Source organism: Notolabrus celidotus, chromosome 16 (assembly GCF_009762535.1).
Source record: "Notolabrus celidotus isolate fNotCel1 chromosome 16, fNotCel1.pri, whole genome shotgun sequence".
Lineage (NCBI taxonomy): Eukaryota > Metazoa > Chordata > Actinopteri > Labriformes > Labridae > Notolabrus > Notolabrus celidotus.
In genome coordinates, this window is record NC_048287.1 from 27,592,380 (window position 1) to 27,614,418 (window position 22,039).

Here is a 22,039-nt window from a genome sequence, read left to right on the forward strand (position 1 = left end):
CTGGCATGAAAACAAACAGAGACACACATGAAGAGTGAATTTGTATTGTTTTCTGAAACACACTTGCACACACACACACACTTTTCCCTGTTTATACAACATACACTTCCTGTGTTTGTGCACACAAGAGTGCAGCAGTCTCGACCAGCGATCAATCACACGTGTTTACATCCGTGACGGAGTGTAGTGTCACCGTTTGGATAAGGAAGAGAGTAGACTGAGGAAAAGTGCATTCCCGGAGCTGAACCGAGCTGTTCAAAAGCAGACAAAGAGGCAACGCAGGAAGGAAGTACGCTCATGGAGGTAGTTTGTTGATCTTCAAACAGTCGGATTCCTAGCACAGTTTGTAGCTATCTATGAAATCAACAACTACACTTCATAAATACATACAAAAATATCAGCTGAAATGACGTTTTTGATGATATTCAGGAAATGTACAGAAACAAAGCAATGTTTATAAAAAATAAAGCTGCTGTGAGGAGTGAGGAGACAGACTTCCATTAAATCTGATGCCTCTTTATGAGCTACGAAAGTAAAAAAAGACCAGATGTAACAAGAATGACTTTTTCAAATACCTTTAAATGCTATGGTGCATCCTGCAGAAAGAGTCTTCTTTATGTTTTTCAAGGCAAAGACTCTCAATATGCCATAGATGACTGTTCAAAATTGCAAGATGAGATTTTTTCTGTTAAAACATGGCAAACACAAGTACAGGAAAAAACAGCAAATATATAAAAGGTAGAGCTTTGTCCACAGGGGGCGCCAAAGTCAACAAAAAACAAAAGTTCTTCACTGAAGCTTTAAGTAGAGAGTCTTGCTTTAAGGAAACAAAGCTTCCCAGTCCTATAGGCATCCATCCATCCATCCATCCATCCATCCATTATCTTGACCGCTTATCCTGTTAGGGGTCACAGGGGGGCTGGAGCCTATCCCAGCTGGCTACGGGCGGAAGGCAGGGTACACTCTGGACAGGCCGCCAACCTATCACAGGGCCAGTCCTATAGGCAAAGCTGAAAATTGACTTCCTAACCTTCATCATGAAACTTCACACTTCCCTTATAGTAATTGATGTGAATACAGTCTTGTGTTAGACCCAAATAAGGCCTTGTTCCTTGTATTCCTGCTGCTCCATACCGAGACTGATCGAGGTGTCACCACATTTTGTTTTTCAATCTATCAAATGTAAAAAAAAGTTAAGACTATTAGAATTCAGTTGTGTTCCTTGTCTCCCTCACAACCTCCTCTCCCACGACACAGTGTTATAAATGACCATGACAGAGTCTAATTACTCCCCCGCTTCAAGTAGGACCATCTTAGTAATGATTAGCTCTGATTACTGTTTCTCTTCTCCTCCAGCTGCTCCAGAGGTTGTTAGACGACCGCCGACCGACCGTGGAGATGATTCGTGCCGAGGGAGAGAGGATCGCAGCCACGGCGGACACTCAGGACAAAGAGAAGATTCAGACCCAGCTCCAGAGTCTGGCTGAGAGATGGACGGACCTGCTGGACAAGGCCGGTGCCAGGTATGTGTCCTGAAGAAGATTTAGGGCTTTAGCAAGATTTTGTGTCCTCCAAAAGTCCAGCTAATGGTCTCCAATGGTTATCCTGATACTTAGATACGCCAAAGCAGGGCGACCAAAGCAATATGAAGCATGAAGTCAGAGACTGCAAACAGCTTCAGACGGGTCTCACTGTGAATGTGGTTTGGGGAAGTATGGAGTGATGTTACTTGACAGCGTGTTATTTTGTGGTTATTTTCTGTTTCATGTCCCTGTGTCTCTGTCAAGCACCACTGTACTTAAAGCAAGAACAGTGGCATTACTACTGGTTTCTGTGGTCTGTGTGTAACTGCGCTGTCTCCTCTATTCACTAAAGAAGGCGATGATTCTTTGAAGAAAACTTGGTAGAAACACACACAGAAAATAAATGTAGGAGATTCAGATTGATTCCAAATTTAACATTTTTTTTTTACCATAGTTTAACCACAGCAATGTCCTCCTCCTCCCACCATGATAGACAATAATGACACCACTGCACTGTTATCTTATCATACTTAACTTAATCTGTTTTGAGACTCACTGTAAAGTGTCATAACATACAGAATATGAGTTTCATGAACCTTTAATAAACCTTAGTTCTGTTTTTTAAGGCGACAGCTGTAAGACATAAAATCAGATCACAGTTACAGAATGAAACGTTACAAAACTAATCAGTGAAAGCAATAAGATACCAATAAAGGCTCTCCGCCTACTCCACCTCCTCTTCTTCTTCCTCCTCCTCCTCCTCTTCCTCCTACTCATCACTTGCACCACACTCGACTCATCCTTGTCTTCCGCCCTCAGGCAAAGGCAGTTGGAGGAGCTGCAGGTTTTGGCTCTTCAGTTCCACGAAGCTCTGGAGCCGCTCGGAGAGTGGCTGAGTGCCACCGAGAGACGCCTGAGCTCTGCAGAGCCAATGGGGACTCAGACGGCCAAGATCACCCAGCAGATAACAAAGCACAAGGTACCGTTTGGCCACGTCGTTACAGAGTTCTCAGGTCCATTTCTGATGAGAGACAGATTCCCTGGAAATGATCTGTGTTATCTGTATTATTTCAGAAATGTTGTCAATGCCTTACACGGTTTAATCGACCGGAGAGGGCTCATAGATGTTGACATTCTTTGCATAGTTGAAATGAAACGGCATCATTCGTTCAGTAGATTTACACATCTACTTTCTATCTTTTAAAATGATGCTAGTTTTTGAGTTTACAGCATCTGTTTGAACTGAAAACATCAAGAATAATTCATTACAACGAACACACAAACACAGAAGATACACAAAGCTATCAATTACAGGCATACATATTTATGAGTCCGTTTATTTCTTCACATCTTTTTGAGTTTGAAGTTTTGGTTTCAGTTCTCTTCATTCATTCATTGATGTTTATGATTTCCTGTTTGTTCTATGATTTGTCACTTGCATGCTCATGCTTTAAGTTTTCATCTTTTTTTGTTGTTTTGCTGTTCTTTTCTCACCCCACCTTCCCCACAAACACCTACACAAACACACACATACACAAATCTCCCAGGCGGTCCAAGAGGAAGTGTCCTCACGCGAAGCCGAGGTTGACCACCTAGAGTCCCTCAGCCAATCGCTGACCCCGCTCAGCTGCAGGGCTGATCGTGATTGGTTAAGCGAGCGGGTGGGGGCGGTGACGTCGAGTCACTCTGAACTCGCCGACTGGTGCAGCAGGCGGGCGGCTCTGCTGGAGCAGGCGCTGGCTAACGCTCAGCTGTTTGGGGAGGAGGAGGTAGAGGTGCTGAACTGGCTGGCAGAGGTGGCTCAGAGGCTGAGTCAGGTCTCCGTCCAGAGCTACCAGCCTCAGCTGCTGAACGAGAAGCACAAACACCTTCTGGTATGACTTCATGGACACACTGAAAGCCAAAGCAGTTACTCCCACTGAGACATTCACAAGTTTACAGTTTGTACTGAGTTTATGAGCTGGTATCAGCATTTGAAGCTTTTGTATTGCTAGTATGAAGAGGAGTTAAAAAATAGAAACATGCTGGTGTGATAAAGTGACTTGTACTTTTTTAAATATTAAAGAAAAAATTAACTCTGTGTTATTCTTGTAGCCAAAAGAGAAAAACAAGTGTAGGAATTAAGGTCGCTTTCTCTTTCCCCTCAGTCTCTGAATGAAGAGATCGTCAGCAGGAAGAAGACAGTGGACCAGGCCATCAAGAACGGACAAGCTTTACTCAAACAGACCACAGGTAATATCAGAATCACAACCTTCCTCAGCTTTTCATAACCTGTCTCCTTGGAAATACTTGTTAAATGCACTGAATTTTTTTTGTTGTTGACTATTTTCAAATTTGTGCTGCGATGTTTCTAAGTAGTGTCTTCATTTTATGATAATAATAATAATAATAATAATAATAATAATAATAACTTTATTTGTAGAGCACTTTTCAAAAACCAAGTTACCAAGTGCTTTACACGGTCAGCAAAATAAAACAGGCAGTTCATAAAATCATACAAGTCAAGATAAAGAAATAAAACAGATTTTAAAAGACATAAAATTCCCCTGAAAGAACTCTAAAGCAGTTGTTCTCAAAGTGGGGTCCTGGGACCCCTGGGGGTCCGCGAACCATAGCATGGAGGTCCGTGAAATAATTTGAATACATTTCTAATAAATTGTTAAATTGAGCTGTGTCATTAAAAACAGCATATACACCATTGTTATGATACCATTTAGTGGCTCAAAGGGATATGTGAGTCTTGCTACTGTTAATTTTCTGAAAGCATTTAAGATCAATTACTTGAAAAGTATAAATGCTGTCATGTTGAGTCCACAAGGAATGAAATGACCCTCTGTTTTAAAGTATACAAGTGGTTTTTACATGATTCAAATTGAAGTGTTTTCTGTTTATCACTATGGTACAGGTCTGAAGTATTTACATTGATACGTTTTACAATACAAATAGTTCCAAGGGCATCTAAGAGTGCAAATGGAAGTAAGCATGTGCTTAATCTGTGTTACAATTATGAGGGGGTCCTTGGACAATTTTCTCACCTGTAAGGGGTCCCTGGCTCCAAAACATTTGAGAACCCCTGCGCTAAAGGACTACAAATCTTTTAAAATCAGGAAAGGCTCTACGATAAAAGTAGTTTTTAAGAAGAGATTTAAAAGAGCTCACTGACTCAGCAGACCTGATCTCCTCAGGCAGATGGTTCCAGAGTATCTGACCCCTCACTGCAAACTCCCTGTCCCCTTTTGTTTTCATTTTTGTATTTGGAATGCACAATAAACCTCTGCCCGTGGATCTCAATGCACGCGTCGGCTTGTAGGGTATTAAAAGTAATCAGTAAAATCTTAAAATCAATTCTAAAACATTCAGGGAGCCAGTGCAAGGAAGCTAAAACCGGAGAGATATGGTTGTATTTCTTTAGTTCTGGTTAAAACCCTGGCTGCTGAGTTCTGTACAGTTTGGAGACGATCAAGGGATTTTTTTGGGCAGGCCGCTAAAAAGACTGTTCCAGTAGTCCAGGCGTGATGAGATAAAAGCATGTAAAATCTGATATTTTAATTAAACCATAGAATAAGATAGATATGATACTAGACAGGACGATACACTTCATTGTCCCTGTGAAGAAGTATGCTGAAATGCCTTCACCTTAACACTTATAAATACAAAAACAGAAGAATTAAAACAACATGTAAACTCAGAAACACACACCAATGACGACCAAAAGCAGCTAAAATCAATAAGGTATTCTCTTGTCCCTGTATTGTGATGCTAGTCTTGAATCCTAGAGAGAGAAACACACTCCAAAGTAAACCAACACACTGCTTTCCAGCAGTGTTTCAATCCAAACCACACATTTTTACACCAGTCGTAAAGCAAACAGTAACATCTGTTTAGTGTCTCTATTCTGGTGATATTAGCCATGCTGACCGCTAACACTGTTAGTGAGCTGGATGTCAGTCTACCGCACTAATACACGGTGTATGTCCTCTCATATTTACTCTGTAAGACAAACATTGTAGTCACGAGAGGTATGCAGGACTGTCAGATTTGGAGTATTTTGAGGTTTAACAGAACACGCTGGGACAATGAATTTAAGAGATAACATAAAGTTAAGGCTCATGAATAGGATGTGAAAGTTTAAAGGAATCTGACTTGGTGTAGTGTTTAGAAAGGTCACTTCAAAGTATGCAAAGAAACTCCACAAAAATAGATATTATAAGGAAAATGTTGGATCCTGCCTGAGTCCACACCCTGACCTTTGTTTCCTCCTGCAGGCGAGGAAGTCCTCCTGATTCAGGAGAAGCTGGACGGCATCAAGTCTCGCTATGCAGAGATGACGGCAAGCAGCAGCAAGGCCCTCCGCACCCTGGAGCAGGCCCTGCAGCTGTCCACGCGATTCGCCAGCGCCCACGACGACCTCAACCAATGGCTGGATGGCGTGGAGGCGGAGCTTAACAACACGGAGCCTGACGCCACACCTGCCTACCAGGAGAGACAGAAGGTTTGTGGATGAGGCTGATGGGTTTGAGTTACAGTTTGTTAAGATGCGACCCCGAAACTAAGATACAGTATCTCACAAAAGTGAGTTCACCCCTCACATTTCTGCACATATTTAATTATATCTTTTCATGGGACAACACTGAAAAAATGACACTTTGATACAATGTAAAGTAGTCAGTGTACAGCTTGTATAACAGTGTAAATTTACTGTCCCCTCAAAATAACTCAACACACAGCCATTAATGTCTAAACCACCGGCAACAAAAGTGAGTACACCTCTAAGTGAAAATGTCCAAATTGGGCCCAAAGTGTCAATATTTTCTGCGGCCACCATTATTTTCCATCACTGCCTTCACCCTCTGTGGCATGGAGTTCACCAGAGCTTCACAGGTTGCCACTGGAATCCTCTTCCACTCCTCCATGACGACATCATGGAGCTGGTGGATGTTGAGACCTTGCGCTCCTCCACCTTCCGTTTGAGGATGCCCCACAGATGCTCAATAGGGTTTAGGTCTGGAGACATGCTTGGCCACTCCATCACCTTCCCCCTCAGCTTCTTTAGCAAGGCAGGGGCCGTCTTAGAGGTGTGTTTGGGGTCGTTATCATGTTGGAGTACTGCCCTGCGGCCCAGTTTTTGAAGGGAGGGGATCATGCTCTGCTTCAGTATGTCACAGTACATGTTGGCATTCATGGTTCCCTCAATGAACTGTAGCTCCCCAGTGCTGGCAGCACTCAAGCAGACCCAGACCATGACACTCCCACCACCATGCTTGACTGTAGGCAAGACACACTTGTCTTTGTACTCCTCACATGGTTGCCGCCACACACGCTTTACACCATCTGAACCAAATAAGTTTATCTTGGTCTCATCAGACCACAAGACATGGTTCCAGTAATCCATGTCCTTAGTCTGCTGTTTTTAGCAAACTGTTTGCAGGCTTTCTTGTGCATCAGCTTTAGAAGAAATGTGAGGGGTGTACTCACTTTTGTGAGTTACTGTAGCTCCGTACAGATCATGATATTCTTCATCCTTGCAGGCAGCTTAATTCCACAGATGTGTGACCTTATTGAGATGTGACTGTGTCCTTATTTCACATAACACTTGTTGCTTCCTCTGACTGTGGTCACTTGGTTTAAATTAATGTTTAGAACAACAACATGAGAATAAACATCCGTCCTTGCATCCGTTCCCTCGTTCATGCTACATTTCTCACACTGGTGTTTAAAGGAGTTGGTTTAAATGCCGTTCTATTATTGCTTATCTCATTTAATTTTGTCTCTGTCATTTGAAACAAGTGACTGATAATTTCTTACATGATTTCTGAAGAGCCTGAGTTATGTATCTCTCCAAGGTGTTGAGTTGATAACAGACTGAATAATGTGCACTTTAAGAGGACGATGTTCCCGTACCAGAAAAAAAGATTATTGTACTTTGAGAAGAACGACTAATTGCGAGACGTCTCCTGTCTGCGATGACATTTTCAGCTGTTCTTGTGTCAGCCCACTCACAGCTGAATTACCATAGAAGCAATGATTTCCTGGAACTCAGTAACAGTTTGTAAAAGCTGTTGAAAAAGTTATTGCCGTTTAATTTCTTGTTGCAGTATTTTTTTTTTTCGATCTAAGATGACGTTACCAGCTTTTACAGTTTAATACTCCCTCTATATATCATGACACGTGCTCATGAAAACCAAGGCAACCTCAGGCATCCAATGTGACACACTGGATTTCATGCAGTCAATTTAACTCCAGGTTTACGTTTACACCAGTGATCACACTAAAGCCAGTTTGTTCCATTTGTTTAGAGCTTTTTTTGTGAAAGTTGTTCTTCATAATTCTCACAGGAGCTGAAGAAAGTGTCGGCAGAGAAGCGTCTGGTGTTGGATACGGTGAACGAGGTGGGCAGCGCCTTGCTGGATCTGGTGCCGTGGCGAGCTCGCGAGGGTCTGGACCGGCTAGTCGCTGATGCCAACCAGCGCTACCGCCAGTCCGATGAAACCATCACTCAGAGGGTGCATCTGGTACAGGCCGCCATCCAGAGGTCACAACAGGTACTACAAGCTGTCTGATCAATAAGCTATTTATCTTTATATTTATCTGCTTCATGAGAGAGACCAACCTGACTAATCGCTCCTCTTCCTTTCAGTATGAGGAGGCCGTGGACGCAGAGCTTGCCTGGGTCGGTGAGACAGAGCGTAAGCTGGCGTCTCTGGGGCCCCTGAGTCTGGAACCAGATGTGACAGTGGCTCAGATGCAGGTTCAGAGGGCGTTCAACATTGATATCATTCGGCACAAAGACACCGTGGATCAGCTCCTCAGCACGAGGGACGACATCCTGGACACCTGCAGCGATGCTCAGAAGGACGCACTGATAGTAAGTCACTGATGGAGGAAGACACTGAGCTTGTGGGGTTTAAGTTAAGAGCATTTGATAAGTAAAGCACGGACAGACTGAAGCTCCAACACAGTGCTTAACTGACTGATAACCTGTTAGAAGCACAGCAGTAGGATCCTGACACTGACATCATTTGTCTTCTCTTTCAGGTGAAGACAGGTTCCCTCAGTGCTCGTTATGAAGCAGTGAGCCAGAGCCACAGTGAGCGTTTCTCGGCTCTGGAGCAGGCCCAGGTTTTGGTTGCTCGCTTCTGGGAGACCTACGAAGAACTAGACCCGTGGCTGGGTGAGACGGAAACACTCATCACCCAGCTGCCACCTCCAGCCATTGACACAGACGCTCTGCGACTGCAGCAGGACCAGATGAGGGTAAGAGCGGGCGTAACCTTTTTCAGTTTCAGCTTTCTTGTCTTTAGGGTTTTCCACCAAAATGTGTATTTCCTCCACGTTCTGAATTTCCTCCTTTAACCTTTTCCCTCCAGCTGCTCAGGGAGTCCATCGCAGAGCACAAGCCCCACATCGACAAGCTGCTGAAGATCGGACCCCAGCTGGCTGAGCTCAGCTTCCAGGAGGGGGCGACAGTGACACAGCGCTACACCGAGGCTGAGAGACGCTACCTGGCCATCAAAGAGGGGGTCAAAGGTCGTGCAACTACATTAGATGAGGCTGTTTCCCAGTCCTCACAGGTACGGCACAGAGGAGAAACTGTTTCATGCATGTTTTTGAGACACTGTATTTTGAGCTCAGGCTTTAGTCTAATGAGTCAAATTGGATTTAAGTATTGAGTTTGACTTAAGTCGATGACAACACTGTTCCAGTTTTACTCTGCGCTGAAGGAAATCAAATAACTTGAATAGTTAATAGGTCATTTGTAAACGCTGTTGGACTCAGGTGTGTTTATAGTTTGTTAAATAGCGTCTGCAGCTGAAGATAAACAGACTGACATGTTACTCTGCAGCATGATCTCCATGTGAGTGTTTGTGTCTGTCTGCTTTTTGCTTTAAACGTAACATTAACAAAGTCTTACTGTGCAAAGTGCAAAGATGTGTTTTGTTTGTCTAGACTTTTTCTTGAGTTTGCACATTTTGAAAAGTTTGTATAAAGTACATCTAGAAGTGTTTTACTCCGCTGTTCCTCAGACATCATGTACCTGTAACATTCATTATTTAGACTTTGCTCACATCACATCATGACTTCTTTCACAGATAGTTTTTCCACTTTCTCTTTGCACATCACCTCATGAGACATCACTGTATCACCTGTGGCAGGCTGTGTTCTGCTGCCGTCTGTATTACAGTTTGGACTGTATGCATGGCTCTGATTTAACTCATTGTATTATTTCTCCACCCTCCATCCCTTTCAACCAACTCATACATTGCTCCCTCTCTTCCTTCACCTGCACCTCCATCCTGTCCTCATCCTTCATCCATCCTAAACCCCCCAACCCCATCTCCACTCCCTCATCCTTAAACTAAACCCAAACACCCCCTCATCCTTGCATCCTGTCTCCCTCCTCCACCTCCATCCCATCCCTCGTTCACTGTGGGTGTGCTGTCTGTGTGTCATCCCCCCCACCACCGTCATTTTCTGCATCGTCACTGCTCACTGCAATCACCCAGCTGGTAGAGGTAAGACCACGGACTGACGACATCAAACGAGCACTCAGGCTGCGGCAACAACACATGACTTGGCTAACATGACTAATCAAATATGAAACAGTGATAAAGCATTAACCATGTTCTCGTCGACGCTAACTGAGGACTGAGCTCGCCAGACAAAGTGGGAAAAGTGGTCTGGATGATGATTAATATTAATTCCTATGCTCTGATTGAACCAAAGCTTTACACAACTTATATAAAGATCCAAGTCATGTGTCGGCACACCCTGAGTGCAGTAAAACTATGCTAAATCTGTTGGAAATCTCCCCTTTGTGTTTGTTTTCAGACTTGAATTAGGCCTAGTCTAACATTGAGGCAGACTCTCCAATCATGCTTCAGACTAGGCCTGATTTAGGTCACTGAAAACAGTCTTTAGTCGTCCTTTTGTAGAAAGAAAAGTCTTCCCCTCATGGCTACATTAGATTTACCTTGTTATGTTGTGATCAAGGAATATTATTTCCCTCAGATCAGCTCAGAAGTTATATAATCTATGCTCCCGTGTCCCCGATGAGTGTTTGGTGCACATTTTAATTTGAGGATTAGCGGCTCCCTCTTGTGTGTTGAGTTACACAACTTTGGTGACATGCTTTAAGTATAATACTGAGATATGAATCCCTCCAAAGAAGCCGAGACTGTTTCCTCTCTATTTAAGATCTGATGCAACATTTATAATAAAAAGAAAGAGAGTCAATGTTCCACAGATGGCTCACCACCCACAACATGTCTCAGTATTTTACCACTTACAAAATGTCACCCAGTTATCTACAAACCTTAACCCAGTCCCTTCAACACACTCTCCTCCTCCTCCTCTACCTCCTCCTCCTCCTCGTTACACTGTATTCAAATCTTCCTTCTGTTCCCAGTTCCACGACAAGATGGACCCCCTGTTGGAGACCCTGGAGGGGGCGGTGCAGCGGCTGAGGCAGCCTCCCTCCGTGGCGGCGGAGGTGGAGAAGATCAGGGAGCAGCTGGCAGAGCACCGAGCCCAGGGGCTGGAGCTGGACAAGCTGCTGCCAAGCTTCTCTGCCCTGTGCGCCCGCGGAGAGGAGCTGATAGGACGAGCTGCTCACGACGATCCCGCTGCTCAGGGTGAGTGTCGGGGATGTGTCTGACAGTGAAGGACAAACACCAAACATTTATGCAGACTGATAAGAAACACTTAGAAAGACGGACACACAAACAAACCACACAGCTCACGTTGTTAACAAGTGAAGGGCACGCTGACATCTTCAGTTAGTTTGCACAAAAGAGTTGAAATACCATTGATATGACTGGCATATACACCTGTACAGAAACACTGTGCAATCAATGATATAAACAGTCCAATTTAAATTATTTTATTTTATTCCCTTAACTTTTGTATCATTTTAACGTGCCTTGTTGTATTTCTATTGTCATATTGTGTTATTTTAAATGTTAAATTATGTGCTGCTATGTGAAGAGGTGCTAAACCACTTTTCATTGTTTCACAACAATGACAATAAAGATCTATTCTATCCCATTCTACAATCACACAAGACACAATGAATACATGAGAGACCTGATAGACTATCTGAAGTTTGAGGATAGGATCAAACACAAAGCGGGTAGTAGATCACATTTGTTTAATGGAAAACATTCCAGATTTGAAAAAAATAAAATGTAAACATTTGAAGAAGAAGGAAGAAGAAAGGTACTTTATAAATCCCCAGGGGGGAAATTCAAAATGCTATTTTTGGACATGCTACACGTACAGTTTTTTTGGTATATACATACAAATGCACACATGCAGTGAACATGCTTAGGGAGAGATGTCAGAGTGAGGATGCTGCCATCAACCAGCGCATCTCAAGCAGTTGGGGGTTTGGTGCCTTGCTCAAGCAGGCAAGTGAACCAGCACCTCTCCAGCCACCAGTCCACTTGCCAAACTTCGTTCATACTGGGACTCGAACCGGCGACCCTTCGGTTCCCAAGCGAAGTCCCTATGGACTGAGCTCCTTAAAACCTACAAACACCTGATACTAACTTGCTAATATAAGCCAATAATAACTGGAATCTACTAAATTTTGACCACTTGTTGGAGCAGTACACTAATTAAAGGTACCTTTAAGATTAACAGGGAGTATTTCATTTTGCTCTCATTTGTTGCGTTCATTGATAAGCTGCTGTATATGAATCCATCAAGCAATTAAGGGTCCTAAGTTCAGCCATTGCCCCTCTTTTCATATCAAATCAAATCAACTTTATTTATATAGCACTTTACACACAACACAGTTGATCCAAAGTGCTTTACAACAGAAAATGATGAAAACAAAGAGAAAATGAAATAAAAACACACAAACAGAGGAAGGGAAAGAAGAGTGGTGAGAGAGCAATATAATTGAAAATGAAATTAACAGTAATAATAACAACAGTAATGACAAGAAATACATTTAACAGTGTGGTGAGTATCTGAGCCAGTGTGGTTAGGGGCAGTTAAAAGCTAATGAATAAAAGTGCATTTTGAGATGACTTTTAAAAGTCTCGACAGAGGGGGAGAACCGGATGTAGGGGGGAAGAGAATTCCACATTCATAATAAGGCTTAATACGTGTTTTCAATTTGCTAAACTCTCCAAATAATGCATCTTAAATGCCAACTTGTGTTGTTTTCATTCACTGCATGGATAGAATATGTGTTTTTCCTCTCATATCCTGTCTATAAATGATACATCACCTCACACAACACAACAAAGAAACAGATTTCTCACTCAGACAATGTGTATCAGAGATCATAGCGCGGCAGATCAGAGAGCCGTCATAACAGCCGTCTGTAATCTGCGTGAAACATGTTAAAATCTTATTTTGGGCTCCAGTCCAACTAGTTCACTGACCAAACAATAAACTGGCCAAAGTAAGCCGCTCTCTCTCTCTCTGGCACGAATCCAGCGGGCGTGCTCGGTCTAATCTTGAAATGGAACAGATTCAGCAGTTCTGCATTTTTTCTTCCAACGCCACCACGTGGTTAGACAATACACACACACACATACGTCTTTGTTATGCTGCCCTCTGGAGAACTCTGTGCTTTGATACCCTCCAGCCCTCCATGCTTCATTAAATGAAAAGCCTCAGTGTGCAGTGTTAGTGGGAGGGATTGATGAACGACTTAATGTACCAGGCTGGACACTAGATGGCAAAATTTAAACACAGAAAACTGTATAATACCTCATCTTGAAGTGTCAGATAAATCTGAATCCCTTAAAGAACTGTTTCCAAGAATTTCCAACTTCTGTACCCGAGGCTTATGAAACTCTGACCTCTCCCCTCTCTCCTGCAGCGGTTCGTTCCCGCCTCCTGCGCCTGCGCTCCCTGTGGGATGAGATCCGACAGCGAGCAGAGGAGAGGGAGGGGAAGCTGAACGACGTCTTGGACCTGGCGGGGAAGTTCTGGGCCGACGTGGCGGCGCTGCTGAGCACGCTCAGAGACTCCCAAGATATTGTGAAAGAGTTGGAGGACCCTGGCGTGGACCCCTCGCTCATCAAACAACAGATCGAAGCTGCTGAGGTATGTGAATGAGAGAGTGTTTGGCGAATGAGTCTGTAGAGCAATAAGAGAACAGCCAAGAGTCTGAACTCTTGCAGGAATGTGCATGTAATGCTTCTTTTGTCAATAAACATCAATATGCTGTCTGTCTTTTTCTTCATCCAGGCCATTAAAGCAGAGACGGATGGCCTGAGGGAGGAGCTGGAGTTTGTCAGGACCCTCGGCGCTGACCTCATCTTTGCCTGTGGAGAAACTGAGAAACCTGAAGTCAAGAAGACCATCGACGAGGTGAGAAATCAATAACGGGTTCCTATGAGAATAAGATGATTTCATTATTTTCTACAATATATTGACCCACTAACATGATTCCTCTGTCTGCGGTCGGTCTTCAGATGAATGCTGCCTGGGAGGGCCTGAACAGAACATGGAGAGAGAGGATGGAGAGACTGGAGGAGGCCATGACAGCATCTGTGCAGTATCAGGACGCACTGCAGGTTTGTAAACAGAGTTGCCTAAATTTATTAAGATGGACGTATATGCTTTTTTTTTACTTGTACATGGACAATCTTTCTGAACAGTTAAAAGCCTGTAAGACTGGGTGTATGGTGGGGAATAGACTTGTTAATCATCTGATGTATGCTGATGACTTAGTCATCCTGTCCCCCTACAGTGCTGGCTTACAGCAACTGCTCAGAATATGCTTTAGCTATGGTGTTCAGCATGACATCAAGTTCAACAGCAAAAGAGTGTTATAATGATTGTGAAAGCCAAGGATGACCAGAAGCAAAACTTTCCTTCTTTCTGTATCTCTGATCAAGTGCTTAGTGTAGTGAACAAAGTCAAATATCTGGGGCACATTATCAGAAATGACTTATGTGATGATGATGATCTGCAGCGACAGTGCTGTAAACTTTATGCACAGGCTAATATGCTGGCACGTAAGTTTCCAATGTGCACAGATAATGTTAAAACAGAGCTTTTTAGAGCTTACTGTACTCCTCTTTATACTGCTCATTTGTGGTGCAGTTACAGTAGAGCTCAAATGAAAAAGCTTCAGGTAGCATATAATGATGCATATCGAATTTGGATGGACCAGTGCAAGTTTTATGTTTGTATCAAACAATGTCCCTACATTTCATGCTGTACTGAGAAATTTGATGTAGAAATTTATGTGTCGCTTAGTTGATTCAGAAAATGAAATTTTAAGGGAGCTCACTCAGCCCACATTAAGTGACACAAGGTATTTTTCTTGCTTTTGGAAACATTGGAACAAAAGCCTTTTTATGCTCTAATCAAAATGAATGTGTAAACTGTAGTCATGTGATCTCTTTATTTCTTGCTGGACATGTATTTTACTTATTTTTAGTCTTTTATATTACTCTTGTGCTGATATGGACCTATGGGTCTGAAATAAAGTATATTTATCTATCTATCACTGGCAACAAGTAGTATTGAAACAATTACCTTTTTTTCTGTATCATTTCTAGTCTATGTTTGACTACCTGGACAACGCAGTGATCAAACTTTGTGAAATGTCGACCGTGGGGACTGATCTTGGAACCGTCAAACACCAGATTGAAGAGCTCAAGGTTTGTCTCATTTTTCACTCCTCAGAGAAAAATAAGTCTGACATTCATGAACACATTCCTCAGTTTTATTTACCTGATGTCAAATACTTTCATAAAACAATGTTTAGTTAAGCCAAGAACTAACCCACCCTCCTCTCTTTTCTTCCCCGCTCTCTTCTCCTCCATTCCCCCCTGAGCAGCAGTACAAGGTGGAGGTGTACCAGCAGCAGATTGACATGGAGAAGCTGTGCCACCAGGGGGAGCTGTTGTTAAAGAAGGTGTCAGACCAGACCGACAGAGACATGATCCAGGAGCCTCTGACCGAGCTGCGACATCTCTGGGAAAACCTAGGGGATAAGATCACACAGAGACAGGTGATGAAACACCACGTGGATGAAGTGTTAGAATAAACACCTTGTCACTGTGTCTGGTGAAAACCGGTACAGAGAGACTCCGTAGCTGACCTCAAGTTTGTGCCCCACCTTTGGGATGTTGGTCTTTGTGGATTTGATGTATTTGAAAGCCTCTTTTTATTACAGTCTAAATTCTTGAGTTCCTATTTTTGAATACTGAACTTCCCTCTTTTTTTCCACCACAGCACAAACTGGAGGCTGCCCTGCTGGCCTTGGGTCAGTTCCAGCATGCCCTGTCTGAGCTGCAGGCCTGGCTGAACCACACACACACCACTCTGGACACACAGCGACCAGTCAGTTCCGACCCCAAGGCCATCGAGATTGAGCTGGCCAAACACCACGTACGTCTGCGTTCTTCACAAACTGAACATTTAACCCTTCTTCTTATGCTTTAACCTTATCATTGCAACCTACATAAACCATCCTTTTTGCATTTCAACACTCACATCTAACTCTTCTTCCTCCTCCTCCTCCTCTCTGTCCCAGGTTTTACGCAATGATGTGCTTTCCCATCATGCCACTGTGGAGACGGTGAGCGGTGCCGGCGCTGAGCTGCTGGAGTCTTCTCCTGGGGATGAGGCAAGCCACTTAAGGGACCAGCTGGATCATCTCAACCAGGGCTGGGAGAGTCTGCTGCTGAAGACCCAGGAGCGTCAGAAACTACTGGAGGCCGCCCTGCACCAGGTACGAGAAAAGACGTGCATGAGCCTGGAAAAAGACTTCCTCTACAAAGAGCTACAAATGTTTGAAGTGTTGACTGAAACAAATCTCTTTCCACCAAGAAAAGAAAGAAACTTGAGCTGAAAACTAAACGTTAACATTTTTTATTTCGTACTGTTTTATCTGATCTCTTTTCTGGATGAAAACTTATGAATTGAGATTACAAAATCATCTTTTGACCTTAGAAAAATCTGTACTTTCCAAAAAAACCTCCCTTTGGTAGCAGATGGAGTTGGCCTTGCTGCCAATTCCATCTGCAGAGAAAGATCGTGAGACATTATCCAAACCTCCAGAGACAGTTTGGATAGTTTCACAGTTTAACAGTTAATACACTCTGGAAATAACACTTAGCTCTACCCATCGCAGTATCACTGTGTCAATACAAAACAGCATTATTTGTAGTATTTTAAAAAAGCAGTATGATGATAAAAGATACAGTGATATCTGAATGTGAAGCTACAATGATGAATCTCAATTATTCCTCCGTCCTCGTCCGTGTCTGTGTAGGCGGAAGGTTTCCATGGTGAGCTGGAGGAGTTCCTGCAGTGGCTGAGGAGAACAGAGAGCCAGCTGTCTGCCGCCAAGCCGACAGGCGGCCTCCCTGAAACAGCCAGGGAGCAGCTACAGCAACACCTGGTAACTGAGAATCACATTGCACTCTGATACTCCTCAATGCATAAAATACACATACATAAACCATACAGTCTGCAGATGTAAAGCTGCTGCACCAGTCACCTCTCTCCTGGGTTTCTGTCTTTGAACCTGCACAACATGAGCTTTTAAAGTCCCTCACAGTTTGCATACAGGTACCTTCTATACAAAGCTTACTCTATTTCAGGCAAGCCTTTAATTTGAAATACACAATTATACAGCAGCTGTTTTCGTAATGTCATAAAATAATTTTATAAGCCCAATAAAATGTTTAACCAGCAGCTGCTCAAAGTATTAACTTACACATACTTTCCTGTGTGCACAGAGAGACACCTGCTATATCGCGACTATGAAACTTTAATGGCTTCCATTGTTCCAAACCAACCAGTGAGACAAAAACAACGCTCACCTTCTTTTTTGGTATCAGTTCACATCTCTGTCTTCCCCCGCCTGCAGGAGCTTCAGGCTCAGCTGACTCAGCGAGCAGAGCAGTACCACCGCCTGCTGGATCAGGGAGAGTCCATGCTGCTGGCTCGTGGAGGAGAGGAAGCAGGACCCGGTACCACCCAGACCCAGCAGAACCTGGCCATGCTGCAGAACAAGTGGGCCAGCCTCAACGCCAAGATGGATGACCGCAGGGTAAGACTTCTTTTATCTGTGTCCTAGTAGTGACTAAATGTCAGTAACCCCTTGTAGTCAGAATCAATCAAGTTTACTCATTGGTTGTTAACTTTAAACTCTTATCTCTTCAGGCAAAGCTGGATGAGGCTGTTGCTTTGGCAACAAGTTTCCAGACCTCTCTGCAGGACACCATTAACTGGCTGACCCAGGCTGAGCAGACCCTGAACATGGCCCAGCCCCCGAGCCTGATACTGGACACTGTCCTCTTCCAGATCGATGAGCACAAGGTACTGAAAATACTCCTTATTGACCAAGTTTGACATCAACTTAAAAAGATACACTGACTTCAATTTTTCAATTTCAAATTTTACCCTAACTCATTTTCTACCCTTCCCCGTGTGGCTTAGGTATTTGTGAACGAGGTGAACACCCACAGAGAGCAGGTCCTGGCTCTGGAGAAAGCCGGCTCTCAGCTTCGATTTGCCAGCCTGAAGCAGGATGTCGTTCTCATCAAAAACCTGCTGCTCAGCGTCCAGGCCCGCTGGGACAAGCTGGTCCAGAGGTCTCTGGACCGCGGGCGACACCTTGATGAGGCCCGCAAACGTGCCAAACAGGTAAAGGGTTATCCCATGAAGACCAAGGGAACACTGCCTATACTGATAACATGAATATATCAATGTGTGTACAGGTTAGCAGGCACCTAATTGTTTTTCCTGTTGGGTTTAAGCAATTTAGTTTTAGAAATATTAAATTTAACTTCTGCAAGTCCCTGTTGGTGATGTTCAAAGTTGATGTCAAAGATCTTTTTGCATCTTTAATGATAATAAATCCAGATTTCAAACACCTAGTTTCATTTATTTAAGAAGAAGTTTAATCTGAAACTCTTTGAATTTTCTGTCCTCAGTTCCACGAGGCCTGGAGGAAGCTGACAGACTGGCTTGAAGAAGCCGAGAAGAGACTGGACTCAGAGCTGGAGATCTCCAACGAGCCAGACAAGATCAAAATCCAGCTGGCCAAACACAAGGTATTATAACGCTCATTCCTTTACTTCAATTCTAAATAAAAATTCCACAAGCCAAATATTTCTGATATCCTCTTTTATCCTGTTTACATCTTTTCCTCCACCTCCTTGTTTCACCTGTGCAGGAGTTCCAGAAAGCATTGGGGTCAAAACAGCCGGTTTACGATACCACAGTGAGATCTGGGAGAGCCATGAGGGACAAGGCTCAGCTTCCTGCAGATACCCAGAAACTGGACCACCTGGTGGGAGAAGTCCGAGACAAGTGGGACACCGTATGTGGGAAGAGTGTGGAAAGGTAAAGAAGAAAAACGAGTGTCCCCAGCTCTTCATCCGAGATGCAGATCTCGTCGTGGATCTTGAAACATGATTACTGACCGCTGTTTTTGTTTCTTTCTGCAACACAGACAACACAAGCTGGAGGAGGCTCTGCTGTTCTCAGGTCAGTTTGCAGAGGCTCTCCAGGCTCTGGTAGACTGGTTGTACCGGGTGGAGCCCCAGCTGGCTGAAGACCAGCCTGTCCATGGAGATCTGGATCTGGTGTCAAACCTCATGGACTCACATAAGGTTTGTACACACACAACTATTGTCATCAAACTGGTACAATAAGAGAATAAATGCTTTTAAATATCTGACTATCTAATGTCTGATACCACAGGCTTTCCAAAAAGAGCTCGGGAAGAGGACCAGCAGTGTCCAGGCTCTGAAGCGCTCAGCACGGGACCTGATGGATACCGGCCGCGATGACACTGCATGGGTCAAAGTTCAGCTTCAGGAGCTCAGTAACCGCTGGGACACAGTGTGCGCTCTGTCAGTCACAAAGCAAACCCGCCTCCAGAAGGCCCTGAAACAGGTCCGAACAGAACCTCCACATATTTCATTTAACTATTCTCCCCTTAACCTTAAAACCTTGATACTAAATAAAGAACATGACATTTCTAAAGACCTGTACACCTTCCTTTTCCCCACCAGGCAGAGGAGTTCCGTACATCTGTGCAGGTGATTCTGGAGTGGCTCTCCGAGGCAGAGCAGACTCTTCGTTTCCGGGGCGTCCTGCCTGAAGAGGCCGAGACCTTGCAGGCGCTGCTGCACACGCATCGAGACTTCATGGGCACCGTGGAGGAGAAGAGGACGGATGTCAACAAGGCTGCTGGCATGGGAGAGGGCATCTTGACTCTTTGTCACCCTGACTCCATCACCACCATCAAACACTGGATCACCATCATCAGGGCCCGCTTTGAGGAGGTGAGGAGTCAGTCCGTCAGCACTTGTTTCCTCTTATACCTCTGACTTTTAGAAGATAATTTTGTCCTCTTGATTCAACTGTAGTCTAATGTATCATGACATAATTACACAAGTCAGTATTTTAGGTTAGATATGTTTTGAAGGTTGTTTTTGTCCTTATTTTACACAAAGATTTCAATTAAGGAGGAATTTATCTATCGGCCGACACACTTATATTCATCAATACTTTGCTCTCCAGGTGTTGACATGGGCCAAACAACACGAGCAGCGCCTGGAGACGGCTCTGACTGAGGTACTCAACAACGCCAACCTCTTGGAGGAGCTGCTGTCTTGGCTACAGTGGTCTGAGACCACATTGATCCAGAGAGACACAGAGCCGCTTCCTCAGGACATCCCACAACTCAAAAACCTCATCACAGAACACCAGGTGGGTTCATCCTCCAACCATCAGTGATGAACCACATGTTGAAACTAATTAGTTTGTAACTTCTGTTGTTGCATGGTTTGGTTGCACTATGCAGACATTAGGTTCATCTTTACAAGTGGAGCGTTACGTCCATTGACTGTATAAAATATGGACGTAGTATCCGTGACGTCACTCATCTGTTTCTGAAGAGCTGTTTTGAGACCAATCGGTGGCGGCGGCGGCCATATTGCTTCTGTCGAGCCAGTGTGACGTAAAGAGGCGGAGTTTGAGCCTCCTAGCCAACAGCTGCAGCTCTGCCTCTCATTCGAAGACTCGTAATCTCAATATCTTCGAATTTGCAACGTTAAAAAAAAATTCACCCCCCTCACAGTGAGAGCACATCAAGAAATGAGCTATTCAGACTACACTCGTCTTTTGTACCAGGCTGTACACATGTTTATTTCTGCTGTTAAGATCGTCTTTTTCCCATTCATGTGTATGTGACTTCCGGTACTTCTGGAGCCAGCCTCAAGAGGATCCTCGATGAACTGCAGCTTTTAACACTTCCGCATTGGACTCATATTTTTAGACCGGAGGTTGCCGCTTGGTTAAGTCCAAACTGATCAGAATAATGTCGCACTTTTTTACTCCATCAGTGAAAAGCTCTTTTCTTAACGGGGTGTTCGTTAAACTGCTGACTCATACCTTACTGCCTCTGACCAGACTAGCAGCTGAAAATAGCTGCTGTTAACTCCAGTTAATCAACTAACAACAACTAAAAAGTAAAATATGACAGAGCACTTTGATGAGGTGATATTTAAGCTGTAAAGAATTACAACAGTGACATCAAGTGGTGAAATCAGGAACTACAACATCTGTTAATATAACGGTGCTCTATTACTGTGTAGTTGTGTTATCTCTGCTGGCGGAAAACAAAAGCAGGAGCACAGATCAGAGTTATCACACATTTTAGATTGATGTTATATTTTGTGGAGAACATGATGCAGAGTTAAGGCAAGGCAAGGCAAGGCAGCTTTATTTGTATAGCGCATTTCATACACAAGGGCAACTCAATGTGCTTTACATTAAAACATTAAAAGCATCGGAGACATTCAGACAGGCATGAAAGAACACAATTAAAATGACTAATATAATAAAACAGAAAAGAAAAGGAAAATTAGAAATATATTAAAAATTACATTAAAATTTTAATTTAAAGTGAGTTAAAATAATCTAAGATAGGAAGGCAGTGGCAAATAAAAAAGTCTTTATCTTTGATTTAAAAGAGGTGAGAGTTGGAGCAGACCTGCAGCTTTCAGGGAGTGTGTTCCAGGTATGTGGTGCATAATGACTGAACGTTGCTTCACCATGTTTCGTTCTGACTCTAGGGACTGAAAGCAGACCAGTACCTGATGACCTCAGAGGTCGAGGTGGTTCATAAAGTAGCAGCAGATCAGCAATGTATTTTGGGCCTAAACCATTCAGTGCTTTATAAACCATCAGCAGGATTTTAAAGTCTATTCTCTGACAGACAGGAAGCCAGTGTAGGGATCTAAGAACTGGAGTGATGTGGTCTACTTTTTTGGTCCTTGTTAGGACTCGAGCAGCAGCATTCTGTATGAGCTGCAGTCGTCTGATGGACTTTTTAGGGAGTCCTGTAAGGACCCCGTTACAGTAGTCTAGTCTGCTAAAGATAAATGCATGGAGTGCCACTTATACCTCCTCCTCCATCTTTCAAATGATGCACCCCGACAACCAGTGTTTTGCAGAGGACTCTTCACCTACTCAGAGCTACGTGCCAGATTTAAAAAGTAGCTTATGCTTATGTTGGA

General features: G+C 43.6%; 1 protein-coding gene across 1 annotated transcript in view; it reads left to right on the forward strand.

The window, feature by feature from the left end:
* Positions 1-22,039, forward strand: part of macf1a (microtubule actin crosslinking factor 1a) — a 257,947-nt gene that overhangs the window by 218,051 nt on the left and 17,857 nt on the right. Inside the window, exons 62-89 of the mRNA XM_034704646.1 lie at positions 1,357-1,523; positions 2,343-2,502; positions 3,071-3,397; positions 3,671-3,755; positions 5,789-6,015; positions 7,859-8,065; positions 8,161-8,388; positions 8,559-8,777; positions 8,891-9,094; positions 10,028-10,036; positions 10,930-11,155; positions 13,360-13,586; positions 13,731-13,853; positions 13,958-14,059; positions 15,053-15,154; positions 15,334-15,507; positions 15,732-15,887; positions 16,033-16,230; positions 16,774-16,902; positions 17,374-17,556; positions 17,670-17,825; positions 17,946-18,152; positions 18,443-18,562; positions 18,685-18,854; positions 18,964-19,123; positions 19,215-19,409; positions 19,529-19,801; positions 20,040-20,228. Coding sequence (XP_034560537.1) covers positions 1,357-1,523; positions 2,343-2,502; positions 3,071-3,397; positions 3,671-3,755; positions 5,789-6,015; positions 7,859-8,065; positions 8,161-8,388; positions 8,559-8,777; positions 8,891-9,094; positions 10,028-10,036; positions 10,930-11,155; positions 13,360-13,586; positions 13,731-13,853; positions 13,958-14,059; positions 15,053-15,154; positions 15,334-15,507; positions 15,732-15,887; positions 16,033-16,230; positions 16,774-16,902; positions 17,374-17,556; positions 17,670-17,825; positions 17,946-18,152; positions 18,443-18,562; positions 18,685-18,854; positions 18,964-19,123; positions 19,215-19,409; positions 19,529-19,801; positions 20,040-20,228 — 4,923 coding nt within the window. The remainder of the gene's footprint in view (positions 1-1,356; positions 1,524-2,342; positions 2,503-3,070; positions 3,398-3,670; positions 3,756-5,788; positions 6,016-7,858; positions 8,066-8,160; positions 8,389-8,558; positions 8,778-8,890; positions 9,095-10,027; positions 10,037-10,929; positions 11,156-13,359; positions 13,587-13,730; positions 13,854-13,957; positions 14,060-15,052; positions 15,155-15,333; positions 15,508-15,731; positions 15,888-16,032; positions 16,231-16,773; positions 16,903-17,373; positions 17,557-17,669; positions 17,826-17,945; positions 18,153-18,442; positions 18,563-18,684; positions 18,855-18,963; positions 19,124-19,214; positions 19,410-19,528; positions 19,802-20,039; positions 20,229-22,039) is intronic.